Genomic DNA, 16,946 nt, shown 5'->3' with positions numbered 1-16,946 from the left:
ATGCATGATGAGAAAAGAAGGTGGGATGGTCATGTATCAAGATCAAGGAACAAAAGATGGATAGCCCAAATGGCTGCAATAGCACCCAGAACATGTTAAAGGCCTACAGGAAGGTCTCTTGCCTCCATACTGAGTAGATGCTCTCAGCAGAATTTATTTCCATAAATAACATGGACAAGAACTGAACAGGATGAGAAGGCATGGATGGGTTGTAATCTGCATCCTTAAATAAAATACCCACGTCAATAAGATCCATTGAAGTAATGAAGTATTAATAGTTAGCATTCTAAATATTGGTGCTAACTGCCTTGGCAATGACACTTTTCAGCATTTATCTTTTCTGCACCTAAGCTCAATATCTGCCACAATTTTAAAAGTAGATATTCCTAAACTTTAATTTTCAAGACAGTTTTCATTATCAAATGATTCTGCATCTGTGGAGAACTGTCTTGAATCAAATGTAATTCTTTATAAATTTTTTAATTGTTTATATTTCAAAGTATAAGGTTATATTATTCTTAAATAAAATCTAAGATGAAAGGCAACATCTAAGTATCCATAAAATTCTTTAAGGAGATGACAAATATTTGATTACCAAAACTTTTCAAAAAAAAAAAAAAGGGGGAGATTGGACTAGATAGATAATCTGTGAGGTTCTTTTCAGTTCTAGATCCTATGAATTTCTGAGGTGGGTTTAATTAATGGCATAATTTTTGAATGGAGAATCAAGATGTCTCTTCTCACGGTGCTTGCTGACATACTTCAATACTTCAAAAGATGCATGATTCTATTACTGTGGGTGGAATTCCCTCTGCCTATGCATATTGCAACCCCTCCATACCTGAATAGACTGTTTCATGAATTGCTGTAGCCAAAAAATTCATCACCTGGTGTCCAACCTTCTGGTGATGAGCCTCTTCGAACTTAGCTAGGTTGGTCCATGGATGACAGATATAGAATCCATTCAAAGGGCCCATACTTGAAGCCTTTCCAGCTTGGTAGGACCTGCCGGAGCTTGCGCTCTGCTAGCATAACCTTCAAGAACCCAGGGTCACCTGTGGGCCACAATGAGGCATCGGAGTAGGACTTTAGTGGAGACCTGCTGACAAAAGTGACATACTTATGACACGTTCCTATATGGCTTCTAAAAAACTCCCCAAGATTCTGCTTAACAGCCTGAATAAGAAACAAATCAATATACAAGTGAGCACGTTACTAAATGATCTCATGGGTTCTGATCTTTGCATCAAAATAGCACAGCAGCACCTCTCACTAAAAGGTGAATTATGAAGGTATTTTTCTAGCCTAAATCTGAGACTATAAGCAAAGTAGGAAAAGCACAAGGTTTCTGGTTCCCTGGATTCAGTCTGAGATTAATTAGATCCCCATTTTCAGCCTAGAGAAGATATGAATCACTAGGGTCAACCTCAAAGCTGATCCAGTTTCCTAAGAACCTTCCAGACAGGTATAAATGCTCCCCAAAATTGTAATTGTCTGTCCCTAAACTAGATCTCCATTACTGCAGTTCAGCCAAAACTTGATCTACCTTCCTGGATAGGCTCTATAAACCCTGCCTCCTCCCATCCCACAAATAAATAAAATCAAATGATTACATATCAAAGGAAAGGTAAATGTTTCCAAGCACAAAGTATCATCATGCAAAGTCACCTACTTCTCAATAGGATTCAGCATCAACTTGACAAGATAAAAACTTGAGCAAAAAAAAAAACTAGGTTAGAAACATTTCCCTATATTATCCATAATAATGTATATGCTCATGACAATGCTATTATCTGGGTTTACTCCATGAGATGGCTTTTTGGTAAAAATGCCTTGTTATAGTGGCCTTTTTAGAACCTCAATAATTAAATCTATTTTAGACAGGATTCAAGAATAATCTTCATGTTGGAAATTTGTTCTGTAAGGAATATTTAAACAATACATCAGCGGACAAAATGAGAAGCACTAATCGTTTTCTATATTTGTAAACTTTTTTCTGTACTGGAAGAGGAGTCACCATTCTGATGGTTTCAATCATCTTTGAAGACATTGTTATTCTTTACTCTTGATGGTATACAGCTGCTAGATTTATTAATAGTATTTTAGCTAGATCCCATCGCATAGTCAGTGTTTCAAAATCATTCTATAAAAATATAAAGTTTTCTGTCCCTCATATTTACCCTCAACTAAAGTGACAAAGTAGGAATAAAGCTATTTTACTTGTAGTTTTAGCCCATTTGTTATAGTAGATCTAAAGTAAATAGTCACCACAAAATCTTTTATAATTTAAAATTTTTTAACTAAGCCCCATACTACAGATATGGTAATAAATCAAATTCAAATGCTCTATTCAAGCTAGTTTTAAAGATCTAATTTAGAGCCATCCACTAATTCGTCAGAGAAACCACAATCAGAAAATTAGTCTTACTACACTCTTGCCTGTGTTTTTACATAATAGTATAAAGTTAATAGATAAATGAGATCCTAAACAAATGTACATTTTAATATTTACTCATTTCCTATAATCTTATGAAAATACCCCTAAATTTTGCCCCTTTATTCCTTACTTACAACTCATCATTATTTGGCCAAGCCAAGCACTGTGCTATTTATTAGCACTTTGATGTTTTATAAAGCCCTTTTTTCACAAGGACCCTGTGCAGTAAATCATACAAGTATCACCACTATCTGAAAGATAAAGGGACTGAAAACACAAAAAGGTTAAGCAACCTGCTCAATCACGCAACTATTAAATTCTGGAGCTGAGATTTGAACTCAGTTATCCTGACAAGTCTACTATTCTTTCCACTATACTATCCTACACTGGAAAACCAAGGGATTTTCCTTTTCCATAAGATTTTTCTGACAAATAATATGTCACAATACATAACCAAAACCTAACGTAAAGTTGTAAAATCTTTTTTGTACTATTTTTCAGTGAATTGTCCATTAAAAAAAGTTGTACCTATGTAACTGCCTGCTGTAATGTCATTTTACCTAATAGCTTATTTTCATGGAACTAAAGACATTAGGTGGGGTATACCTAGAGCACTTAGCAGCTCTTTAAAAGAGATAATAAGCTATTCAATTTCCTTCTCTTACACATATCATATTCTTTCTTTTAAAAAAAGTAAAATAAAATATATACACATGAGACTATTATGTGTACAGGGTATAAAAGACTTTAATTTTTACTTGAATAGTTAACCTCTAAAGAAAGCTTGTCTTTTAACTTGATGGAAGCTTCTTGCAGAAAAAAATTAAGGAGAGTTGTTAAAATACAATTAAAACTGATAAGTGTGCATTGTCTTCAAGAAGCATGCTTCATACATTTAATATATTTTTCCTTCTGTCTTGCCTCATTTTTAAGGGTTGTGGGGTTTTCTGGTAGTTTACAAAAGCCCTGTTTGTCTTTTTTATGGTTTATAATAAACTTGACATTAGCAAAAGCAATTATACTTGCTTTATAACTCAATGCATTTGAAAAAATAAATTTTAACATACATGACAAACAACAATTTGTTGTAAATCTCTCTCTGGATCTAAATAAGCTTTCATCATTTGTCCATCCATTTCTGTACACTGTCATCTTATATCATCACAATTAGCATGCAATCTGTTCAGAAGAACAGGTGCTGACTTTTATACTCTATATTATTTCATTAAAATCTTTCTAGATTTCTTTATATTCCTCACAGTAACTATCTCACTAATAAAGTTATATTATTCCATTACATTAGCTTAACAATGTATCCAGCTATTTCCAGATTCCTATTATTTTTGTTGTTGTTCAGTTGTGTCCCAACTCTTTGTGATCTCATTTGGGGTTTTCTTGGCAGAGACACTGGAGTGGTTTGCCATTTCCTTTTCCAGCTTTTACAGATGAGGAAACTAAAGCAAACAGGATGAAGTGACTTGCCCAGCATCATACAGCTAGTAAGTCAGGTCAGATTTAAACTCACAAAGATAAGTCCTTCTGACTCCAGACCCAGCACTCTATCCATTGAGCTACCTAGCTGCCCAATTACTATTATTGCTCGCATGCACATGAACACACACACACATACACACACACACAATTTTTTCCACATTGACAAAGTGGTGAGATAAATATATTTGAACAGAGACTGTCTTCTTTTTTTTTTTAAGAACATTCTAAGGCTACATTCCCAACAGTAGGATGAATTACTGTTATTTTTTGTAGTGTTTGTGGAGTGCCGCTAGATTGCTTGTTAAAAAAAAAATCTCAGGTTACAATGTCATCTAAAATGTATGAGTGTATTTATTCCCCATAATGCCAGCAATTTCATTGTTAAAAAATAATTTAATTGGCATGACGTGATGCTTCAAGGCTGTTTTAATTTTCATTTCTTTATTGTCAAAGATGGTATTTTTTCAAATGATTTTTTTAAAAAAAGGACCACTTATTCCTCTTTTGTAAATTTACTTTCCTATCCTTTGATCAGGTATGCACTGGAGACTAGGTCTTGCCTTTGACTACTTCATATATTTCCTTCTAAAACTTGAGAGGTTTTTGCTACATATTTTTCACACAATGTTATTTCCCATCACATGGAAAGTTTTCTTTTTATGTAATCAAGCTCATTTATCTTGTCCCCAATAATTTCTTCCATTTAATAGATACTTACCTTCCCTCCAGAAGTGATATAAATAGGTTATTCTATTTTACTCTATTTTTGTAATAGGTTTTAAAACAAAGAGTCTATAAGCCAGGTAGATTTTACTCTGGTATATGTGAGTTATGAGACTAAATCTATTTTCTATCATATCTGCTAACCAGTTTTCTCAATATTTATTAAAAGATTAATCCTTCCCATCTTTTGTTTTCTATAGGTTGAGCAAACATTAGTCTTTTGTGTATTTTGATCCCATGTCTGAAATCTCTATTCTGTTTCATGGGTTTGTCTATCTCTCCCTTTTGACCAGATATCAGAGGATTTTGATATCTGTTTTGTAATGTTTTAAAGTCTACTCTTATTGACTTCTACATCAAACTCTGTGTTCCCAGATATTCTTCTCATTTATTTTTAAAAATATTTTTATGCTTATTTAGCATCACTTATAAAGCTATCAAAAATTTGGTTTATTTTATGTTAATTAATTTATTCTAAGAGAAATACAATTTATTATGATTACACATAGATACATATGGGATTCTATAAATCAAAGTCAAGGATTCTCAATTTAGTGAGAATTGTCTTCTGTTTTTGTTATTTTTATTTCATGAAGTGTTGAGAGCAGAGTTTGCCATTAGTATAATATCACTTTATACTATTACTAAAAAAGGTAAATCCAGTAGTCAGTCACTAATTGAAATTTAAGATATTCAAGTTTCATATTACCTTTCATTTTTTAAAGTTGTAACTTTCTGTGTTCAAGTTAACAAATTTGAACATATTCTTAATGACTAGAAAAGTTCAATCAATTCTACATAGATAGCTAACAGTTTATATGTACATAAACTGAAAAAACACTTGGCAAGGATAACGTGAGAATGCAAATAAAGTACCTGCTGCTTCCAACAATGCTTCTAATCTTGCTTGTGTCTCTGGATCCACTGTGCGTAAATCTGTCCCTTCTGCTGCGCTCGATAAGAATAACTCTGATGTTGTTTTAAGCACTGGGTTATCCAGATCTTCTTGGTCCAAAATAAATGACTCAACCTGTTTGAGAATTAAAGATTCAAGCTCCATTAAACAGATTTTATAAAAGCCATAGTATAGCTCTAGAATTACTGTCTGATAAATGTCCCTGATAAACTTGAGTTGGTGTGTGTTTGTGTCTGTGTATGAAAGACAGAGAGAGAAAAATGGTATATTATAGGTTCATGGGGATAGAAAAAAAACTTTGAGAGAACACTAAATTTATTTTATCTTCACTTAGAGGTTAGTGAAAATAAATATGTAATTCCCCCCTTACAAAGTCAAAGAGACCTCCTAAAATCTATCCAGTGACCCCTGGGGGTGGGGTGTCCATGTATCCCAGGTTAAAAACCCTCGTCTAAGGTCTCTATAGACATGACATCAATATACTTAAGGAAACACAGAAGAGAAACACAGAAATTCTAAGAGGTGAAGGTGAGAAGAAAGAGCATTTCAGGCATATTAATGCAGAGGCAAGGGGATAAATACGGAGTATTATGTGCAAGGAAGGCAGGCCAGTATGGCTGGAGTATGTAGAGAAGTAAAATCAAAGACTAGAAAAGTAAGACAGCAAAAGCAAAGAGGGATAAGAACAGTTATGATCTACAATCCATAACCTGTGCTTCGGATAACTCCAAAATTAATTATTTCTCTTCTTCCAAATATTACAGTTTTTACTTCAATGGCCTATAAGAAATTGTATCTGCTTTATATGATGATTTATGATTCATAATGAATACCAAATGGTTGCTAGTCCTACCACAAAAAGAGATACGCCATAAAAGATGGTAAACACCAAACAGTTTGGAAATTGCCTAGCTCTGAACCATCTGGGAAGTACAACAATCTTATATAACTAATCTGTAACTTCAAAATGACTGAAATTAAACCATGTACTATGTTGCAATGTTGTTTCTTTACAAAGAGAACTCCATTTTGGATCTGGGCCAGTAGGATAAATGTAGCTTACCAGTTGTCAAAATGACCTTGCACATTAACTTCTTGAACAACAAAGAATTTGTTACAAGCACAGAAAGGAGTTAGGCATCTTCTGGCAGCCTTACTTGTCAGTTTTGAGAATAGACTGAACAGTATTTCAAACAAATTAAATAAAACTGTGTATCAACTTCCTCATTACTACTAAAGATTGTATTTAGATGCAATTCTAATTTTAAACAAAAAAGTGGACTGATGTGCTATTTGGTACCTTATGGAAATTTAAACACAGATTAACATTACAGAATGAAAAAAAAAGTTCAGGTTATGTTTCTATAGAATGTGAACATCTTAAAGGAAGGGACTATTTTTCATTTCTGTTCTTGAATCCCAATTAATAAATAGTAGTAGCAATAGATAACACCCATATAGCACATTCAAGTTCGCAAAGTGCTTTACAATTTCAGTTGATACTTCACAATAACCTTAAAAAGTAATTACTAAGAGGCATTATCCCTAAATGCTTATTGATGGAATTCTAATTAAATTCAACTTGATAATCACTTACTACATGTCAGAACTATAAAGTCCTGCTAGGGTATATAAATAATAGTAGCTGACATTTATATAACACTTTAAAGTATTTACACTTTACAGTAAAGCACTTAGATGATCTCATTTGGCTTTTACAACAACCCTAAGAGGTAGGTATTAATGGGTAGTAGCCTTATTTTACAGGCAAGAAACTGCAATTCAGAGAATTAAATGACTTGCCCATGGTCACACACTGTATAAAACGTTAAGAGTCTGGATTTGAATCCATATCTCCTGACTACAAGTGCAGTACTCTTATTATCGTATCTCCCTAAGCCTCTTATATATACATTCATACAAATATTACATGTCTACATGTCCTCTGACATTAGGGAGCTTACAATCTAACAGCAATAATACAACCACACAAATAAACATGAGGCAGGATATAAATGATGCCATGGGTACCAAAGCACAATGAGTTCAAAGGAAGAAGCAACCACTTCAAGCTAGGGTATCCAAGGAAGTCATGACGTGTTCGTTTCACTTAAGCACAATGCCTAGAACATAGTAAACAATAAATGCTTCTTTCTTCCTTTCTTCTTTTTTCTGTAACAAATGCTCCCAACAAACATTCTACAATTCCAGCAGAGGGAATAACATGAACAGAAACACGTTCAGGGAACAGAAAATGGTGCCAATTGGCTGATAAAGAGAGAAACTATTGGGAAGTGGGACATAAGGTTAAAATGGTAAACTGAGGCTGGGACATTAAAAGTTGGGCTATTTACATTTTAAATGGTAGGTAATGAAGAACAACTAAAAGTTAATGTTAAGGGGAAATAAAAGATCAAAACCTTGCTTGAAGAAGATAATGTCTGGCAGCAAAGAATAGTAGAAAGCAGACTTTATTTGGAGTTCAAATCTGGGTCACTTCAGACAAGTCACTCAATCTCTTTGAACCTCAGTTTCCTCATATGTCAAGTTGTTGGTGGAGGGGGGAAGGGGTTGGCAGGATACTTTTTTTTTATTAATTTATTCTGAATTATCAACAATCACTTCCATAAGCTTTTGAGTTTTAAATTTTTCTCCCCCCCCACCTCCTTCCCCTAGACAGCATGTAATCTGATATAGGCTATACATATACATTCCTATTAATCATATTTTCACATTAGTGATGTTGTAAGTGAGAATTAGAACCAATAGGAGGAACCACCTGAAAGAGGAAACAAAACACAACAGAAGAAAAAAAAATAGCAAATAGTATGCTTCGATCTGCATTCAAACTCCATAGTTCTCTCTTCTTTGCGGATAGTATTTTCCATCATGAGGCCTTTGGAGATGTCTTAGACCCTTGCATTACTGAGGAGGGCTAAGTCTATCAATATTAGTCATCAAACAACATGGCTGTTATTGTGTACAACGTTCTCCTGGTTCTGCTCACTTCACTTAGCATCAGACCATACAAGTCTTTCCAGGTTTTTCTGAAGTCAGCCTGTTCAACATTTCTTATAGCACAATAGTATTCCATTACATTCATATACCACAACTTGTTCAGCCATTCCCCATTGCAGGATACTTTTAAGAGCCCTTTGAACTCTAGGTCTATACTGGCAACAGGATGTGAGACAGATTAGAAAGGAAAGGCATTAACATTGGGAAACTGGGAAAACTAGTTAGGAAAATACTGTAAGAGGAAACAAGGACTAAACTAGGGTGATAGTAGAAATTGAAAAGGAATGAATACAGGATACACTGTAAAGGTGAAATGGACTGGGTTTAGCAACTACTAGGATAATCCTAACAACACTCAACATACAGCACTTTAAGATTTGTAAACTTTACCTATATTATTTGATCCTTATAACATTAAGCTCCTCGTGAATAGGGACTGCTTCATTTTTTGTACTTGTAACCCCAGTGCTTATCATAGTACCCAGCACCTGGTATGTGCTTATTAAATACTTATTGATTGACTGAGAACAAGGAATAGATATGTGGGAACAAGGAAATGGAAAGAATCAAAGGTTTTGAATTGGACCAGAAGGGTGATATATTAACGACAGAAATAGGAAATCAGGAAGAGAAAGGAAGGACTGGGGAATAGGTAAGGAAAATGAGTCATTTTAAATTGAATTTGAAATGCTGATAGGCCATTCAAGTTGTGCCATTCAATGGGCAGTTAGCAATGCAAGACTGAAGCCAAGTAGATTGAAATCTGGGGATCATTTGCATAGGGGATAACTGAAGGTAAAGAAACAGAAGAGATCACTTGAGGGATAAGTATACACTGAAGGAAGATGGAAAGGGAGGAGAGGACAGACGGATGAAAGCCTTGGGAAGTATCTATATTTAACCAGCAAAAGCACACAGAAACAGAGTTCTCAGAAAAACTCTTGCCCCTATTTTAAAAAAGTATGACTAGTCTGAAACAATACCTTAAACACAAACTTACTGAACATAATACTCTTATATTTTGAATGTCACGTAGATCTGGGTTGTGAGAAGCAGTTTGATATAGAAATGTCACTTGGGTTTTAGTTATGCCTCCCTCAATAAGCATGCTCATGATCACAGGCAAGTTCCTTGATGTCTCAATTTCCCATCTTTTATATAAAAGGTAATATGTGCCTTGCCTACTTCAGAGGGTACTTGTTAAGTTCAAATGAGGTAACAAGTCATTTTGTCATTCAATCAACAAGCATTTATTAAGTACGTATTATGTGTCAGACACTGTGCTAAATGCTATAAAGGCAAAAAAAAGTCCCTGCCCTCCAGGAACTTACATCTAATGATGAGTAAAACAACAAGATAAATTCAGAGAAGATAAAGGGCAATAGCAGCTAGAACTGGGGGTCTTAATCTGGGGTCTGTGAAGTTATTTTTTAAAACTACTTCAACATAATTAGTTTCCCTTGTAATCCATATTTTACTCTAAATATTTAAAACATTCTAGAAAAGGTTTCATAGGCTGCTGAGGAGGTCAATGATGAGGGGGGAAAAAAGGTTAAGAGCTCCAGGATTAGAGGGACTAGGAAAGGCCTCCGTTAGTAAGCAGGATATTGGTTGAGTCGTGAAGGAAGACAGGGAAACTGAGATGCTGAGATAAGGAGCCAGAGACTTCTAGGTGTCGAGGTCGGCAAAGGGAGGGAGATGGGTAGAGTGTCATATTCGAGAAACCACATATAGGCTAACATAGCTGGAATTTAGAATTCATGGAGATGAAAGTATAAGAAAATTGGAAAGGTAGAATGGGGCGCCAGTTTATGTAAGAACTTTAAATGTCAAACAAATGAATTTATATTTGATTCTGGGGGTTACAGAGCCACTAAAGCTTAATGAGTGGACATAGATTGACATTATAATTCATTCATTCAACAAACTTAAGAGACTAAGTTCCAGGCAGGGGATATAAAGACAAAAATAGTTCCTGCCCTTAAGGAGCTTAGATTCTACTGGAAGGAAATAACATTACATGGATAAGTCAAGGGCACCTGTGTGTGTGTGTAATCAGGAAATCTCATGTAGGAATAACACTTGAGCTAAACCTTGGACAAACTCCAGTTTCAAAGAGGCAAAGGTGAAGAGCATATGCATTCCTAGGATAAGAGAAAAGTTTGTGCAAAGACTCAACAAGAGGAGATGGAATGTTTTGTACTGGGAACAATAATTAAATAAGCCAATTTGACTGGAATTTAGAATGCATAAAGATAATTAATGTGCAATAAGCTTGAAAAGGTAGGAAAGAGTCAGACTGTGAATGGCCAAACAGAAAAATTTGTATTTTAACCCAGAGTAATTAAGGAACCATCAGGGTTTCTTAACAAAAGTGATATGGTCAGAAGTATGCTTTAAAAATGTTAATTTGGAGGGGCAGCCAGGTGGTGGAGTGGATAGAGCTCTGGCCTTGGAGTCAGGAGGACCTGAGTTCATATCCAGCCTCAGACAATTGACACTTACTAGCTGTGTGACCTTGGGCAAGTCACTTAACCCCAATTGCCTAAGCAAAAAAACAAAACCAAAAAAAAAAAAAAAAAAAAAAAAAAGAAATCATTTTGTGGGGCAGCTAGGTAGCTCAGTGTGGATAGAGCTCCAGTCCTGGAGTCAGGAGGACCTGAGTTCAAATCCAACCTCAGACACTTGACACTTCCTAGCTGGGTGACCCTGGGCAAGTCATTTAACCCCCGATTGCCTCACCAAAAAGAAAAAAAATGTCAATTTGGCAGCTCTGTGTGAAAGATATTTTGGAAAGGGGAGATCTATGGGACAGGGAGACCAATTGAAGGGCTATCATAATAACAGAGTTAAAGATTACAAGAATCTGAAATACGATACTGGTTACCCAGTATCCTAAATGGAGGAAATAGGATGGATTTGAGAGATGTTCTGGCAACTGAATCAACAATACACAAAATTGCAACTTTTAAAATACATCCTTCCAAATAAGAAAGAATCATGAGCTATGAATTTCAAGCATGCTTTGCATTTAGTCAAATCATTAAATAGTTATCTAGGCACTGATATTTCCAATTTGACTAAAAGGTCATTTAAGAGTGAAAATACTTATGCAAACGTGGTAGTGAGGAACCCTATTGAATTAAAAAAGACAATCAAAATTTTAGGGAAGTGGGAGGGAAAGAATGTAGATCTGAAAATAAAATTAAGAAAATATTTTTAAAATTACAAAAAGAATTTCATTTTAATTGTATAATAGACCAATTATAATTTAATTATATTTTATTATATCATAATATATTTGAGGTCTATAAAAAGTAAAATGGTAAAAATATTTTAAAATATATTTTAAATGTAAGAAATATTAATCAAGTACTTATTAGTGCAAAATACTGGGGATATGAAGACAAAAAACAAACTACCTGTCCACAAAGCAGATGGTTTGGTTCTCAACCCAAAGTCCTTGAATGTTTTTATTTTAATATTTTGATAACTATTTCAATATTAGTTTCTTTTGTAAGCTTATAGTATTTTATTTTGTGCATTTAAAAACATTATCCTTGGGGCAGCTAGGCAGCACAGTAGATAGGCACAGGCCCTGGAGTCAGGAGGACCTGAGTTCAAATGCAGCCTCAGACACTTGATACTTACTAGCTGTGTTACCCTGGACAAGTCACTTAACCCCATTGCCTAGCCAAAAAAAAACCAAACAAAACATTATCCTCAGGAGTCCATAGGCTTCCACTGCCAAAGGAGTCCATGACATGAAAAAGGCTTAAAAACCCCTGCCCAGAGAGTTTACATTCTAATGGAAGGATACAAAAAAATGTACCCAAATAAGTACAACACAAGGCAATGTGAGGAGGGAGAAGGCAGTGTAAGGGGAATATCAAGGAAAGCTTCAAAAGAGGTAACATTTTACCTAAGCCTTGAAAGAAAATTAGCATTCTGAGAGGCAGAAATGAAGGGACTGCCTTTCAGGGAAGAGGACTAGCCTTGTGCAAAGGCTCAGAGGTGGGATCTGGACTATTGAGTTTAGATGGGAACAAAAAAGGTCATGAAAGGAAACAGAATGGGGAAAAAAGGTTGGAAAGTAGGATGTTGCCAAACTATGCAAGGTCTTAAATGTCTTGCCTTTAAAATAGCACCAAGGCGCAATGGATAAAGCACCAGCCCTGGAGTCAGGAGGACCTGAGTTTAAATGCAGCCTCAGACACTTAACACTTACTAGCTGTGAGACTCTGGGCAAGTCACTTAACCCCGATTGCCTAGCCAAAAAAAAACCAAAAACAAAACAAAACTAAAATCACATCAACACTAAATATTACAACTACCAACATTAAAATAGCACCAATACCTTTTAAGAAGGCAATTATTGTTACGTGTAAAGCAATTATACTAACAAACTCTTTCTACCTCCTCAATTTTCAAGTGTATTCCATCATAAACCAGTAAAATGATAGAATATTTATTTAGGTAATGTTTACTATTTGGGGAAGAATTAATGAGCCATTTTTGACAATTTATATTATATCAAAATATTGGCATAAGTTAGTTTATATATAAATATTTATTCAAATTAATCAAGTTAAGTCATGTAAAATTACAGAGATTTTTAATATCAGATACATGCTGTATAATAAAATACTGGCAGATTTTTAGTATCATATAATGACAAACCATATACAATGACTATAAGCCTCAAATAAATATCTAGTAACATTATCACTCAAAGGAATACGAAATCTTCATGGGTTCTTAGTAATGACAAATTTCAAACTGTTCAAAAGATAGAGCTGCACATCTCTATCCCTGCTCAATAGCTACATTCACAAACATTTAGATACAACTATATGGCCATGATGTTTTTCAAAAACATGGAAATTTGTTTCAGGTCATAGACTCATAGCACTAAATTAGTCCCACAGGGCTTTGCTTTCCCTAAATGTGATTAGACTCAAGTGGAAAAAAGTATATAAAGCCTACCAAAAGTAATATATCTGTTAATTACTAAAGGTAGTACCTCTTAAAAGTCAGTTATTGTAGAACAAGAGCCTAAGACAAAAAAAACCCCACAAAACTCATGACTTCCTACACACACACACACACACACAGACACACACACACACACACACACACACACACACACACACACACTATTAAGCTTCAATCCAAACTTAAAACAAACAAACAAACAAAAAAAACCTGAGGATGCTTTTTTTACATTTGGCATTGAACCATTAGATGGTAATAGTTACTGGGTAGTTACTAAATAGTTACTAAACCCAAAACTAAAATGGTTACTAAACCACAGAGGTGAACTATATAAGCTTGAAGAACTAGACAGGTGAAACAGTCTACCTACACAAAAACTAGTTTAATAATTTAAGTGTTTTTACTTAGAAAAAGGAATAGAAGGTTCATCTATTTCTTCTTATAACTTTCTAAATTTATGGGGACAAAATAACAAAGAGTTTCATTGCACACATTCAATATTTCAATAGATCTATCAGCTCAATTTGGATATTCCATCAAAAGACTGCAACCCATTTTGTCATAAGCATTTATGATTCCTATATTTCCTCAACATACTAGGAGTAATGATACCAAATGAACATACTAGCTCTTATTACCCAGTAGGTTTGCCAATGAGATGATGAATTCTTTGGCTACAGCAATCCAAGAAACAAAGAAAACTATAAAATGGCCCTCAATTCTGTGCGTCCCCTTTCCAAATCTGCAATAACAGTAGTAGAATGGCAGGAAAGGGGGCAGGAGTGATAAGAATTGCAATTTAAAACACTAATTTTAAATTGCAATCATTTAAAATAAAAGTCTAGCAAACTTAATCAGTAATTGTTATTAATCACAGGAAGAATTGTTGTTGTTGGTGGTGGTCCTTCATCCTTCTTATGTTTTTATTTTAGTTTTGTGCTTTTCAGTGAGGCAATTGGGGTTAACTGATTTGCCCAGAGTCACACAGCTAGTAAGTGTTACATGTATGAGGTCAAATTTGAACTCAGGACCTCCTGACTCCAGGGGCTATGCTCTTTCCACTGCGCCACCTAGCTGCCCTAAAAAAATTTTTTTTTTAAATTTTTAGGTAATTGGGGTTAAGTGATTTGCCCAGAGTCATACAGCTAGTAAGTGTCAAGTGTTTGGTCTGAGACCAGATTTGAACTCAGGTCCTCCTAATCTCCTAATTGGAGTTAACCACACAAATTAAGGGAACAATAAACTCTCATCATCGGCTACCTCATCGGCTACCTCTTATAAAGCTCAAACATTTTTCACAGTTGATCTTCACCAGGTTTTGTCTTTCTATCATTCATTTATTTATTTATTTATTTATTTTGTGAGGCAATCGAGGTTAAGTGACTTGCCCAGAGTCACACAGTTAGTAAGAGTCAAGTGTCTGAGGCTGGATTTGAATTCCGGTCCTTCCAGACTCCAAGGCTGGAGCTCTATTCACTGCATTACCTAGCTGCCCCTTGTCTTTTTACTTTGTAAATGCAAATGGTCTACCTTCAGTCTGCACAATCAAAACCTTAAGACGGAGTGAAAGAACTAGGAGACGGGAGACAGATTCTAAGACCAGGCCATACACCCCTAACTAGCTCTGCAACTTTGGGCAAATAACTTGACCTCATTAGGTCTTAAATGCTTCATCTATAAAATGAGGGAGTTGACAGCATGGTTTTTAAGATCTCTTACAGTTCTAAAATTCTGTAATTCTAAGTGAGTTCTTTCAAGGGTTAAGTTTGGCAATGGAAGAAGGATCACAACAACGACAACCTTCAATTCCATTAACACATTATCTACTAAATTTATCCTAAAAATTCAAAGAGTTTCATTTGGTGTTTTTTGGTAATACATTTATCTCCTTTTAAACTAGGTAAATTAAAAAAATGCCACAAGAAGAAAACTTGAAAATGTGTTAATCAAGCTAACAAAATGGAATGCCAGGCAGCAAAAACAGACTGCATGGTATAACAGATAGAACCATGGACTTAATACTCAAAGACCTGGATTTAAATCTTGCCTTACACATGTGTCACTGGCTACATGACTTTGGGCAAGTCACTTAACCTCTCTGAACCTGTTCCTTCATCCTAAAAGGGAGGTAACAGTCCTTGCCCCAGAGTTGTGGGAACCAAATGAAAAAAATGCCATATTTTACAAACACCACAAAGCCTACATAAATCTGAAAAAGGCCAACAGGATATATGAAATTCCACCCATCTGTCCTCTCCACCCCTTCGCAAGGAGCAATGGGAATAGACCATATCTTATCACTCAAAAAAATTTTTTTAAAGGACTTGAAAAAGAAATAGGTCCTTCAGTAGTTTCAGAAGAGCCTCAAACACCATAATCCCATTAATTTATACCAACGAAGTAAGTAAGCATGCCCCAGGATCTCTTCATAGCTACCCAAACTCCTTACCCTCAACAACCCACATGCATCCTGTCTTTGCCCCTGGCTAGCAGGTGTGTCTCCCATTAAAGCCCTATGTGAACATGTTACAGTACCTGCTTTGCTCCTGCAGTGCCAGTAGATGGAGTACATGCTCAATTCTATTCCAAACTACTGAGGTTATCAATTTATGGTTATGCTGATAAGCAAGTGAACAAATATTGTTGTATTGACTGCACATATGTACTTTAGTTTTGAATAATCATGCCAGAATCCTTTAAGGAAAGCACATTAAGCTATCAAAAGCAAAGTATGGCATACATTAGTCCACACCAGGGAAAGTGTTGTATCTTACACCTAGAATTCAGAAATAACACAGGGCCATCAAAAGACATCTGAAACCTAATTATTTCTCATGTTCTATAAAACGACTTTTAGAAAATCTTTTCCAATTTAATAAGATTAATTCATCAAATTACTGTAGGATAACAGTTTAGAATGCTGTACTAGAGTCAAAGGATCTGGGTTCAAATTTTAGTTCTGGTACTTACTATTCGTATGGCTTTGGACAAGTTACCCTAACCTCTTTAGGGTCTCAATTTTCTCATCTATAAAATGAGTGGATTTGACACAATAACACCGATGGTAGGTCTCTTACAATCCTAAATCTATGGATATGAAATGAAAACAGTGATGTGACAGAGAGAACACAGAATTTAGAACTGGAGAACTTGCCTGAGTACAGATTCTAGTTCTGCTACTTATGACTATTGGGATCTTGGACAAGTCATTTGTTGTTCCAGACCCCTCCCCCTTCAGTTATCTTTCATTTATAATAAAAGGAGATGAACTAGATTATTTTTCTAAAATCTTCCACTTCTAAATCCTATCAACATAAAGCTAAAAGTAAAAAAGTAAGCACAAATGTACTAAACTGTTTACCA

The 16,946-nt window shown here is 35.0% G+C and overlaps 1 protein-coding gene across 3 annotated transcripts in view; it reads right to left on the bottom strand.

Annotated features, from left to right (window-relative positions):
* ANKHD1 (ankyrin repeat and KH domain containing 1) overlaps positions 1-16,946 on the bottom strand; it is a 119,779-nt gene that overhangs the window by 87,704 nt on the left and 15,129 nt on the right. For all 3 annotated transcript variants that reach the window (XM_027856582.1, XM_027856581.1, XM_027856583.1), the window contains exon 2: positions 5,531-5,684. In XM_027856582.1, the coding sequence (XP_027712383.1) occupies positions 5,531-5,684 (154 nt within the window). The remainder of the gene's footprint in view (positions 1-5,530; positions 5,685-16,946) is intronic.

This window comes from Vombatus ursinus, unplaced genomic scaffold, assembly GCF_900497805.2.
Source record: "Vombatus ursinus unplaced genomic scaffold, bare-nosed wombat genome assembly UNPS02011572.1, whole genome shotgun sequence".
In the NCBI taxonomy this organism is placed as follows: domain Eukaryota; kingdom Metazoa; phylum Chordata; class Mammalia; order Diprotodontia; family Vombatidae; genus Vombatus; species Vombatus ursinus.
This window is presented reverse-complemented; position numbering and strand designations above follow the sequence as displayed.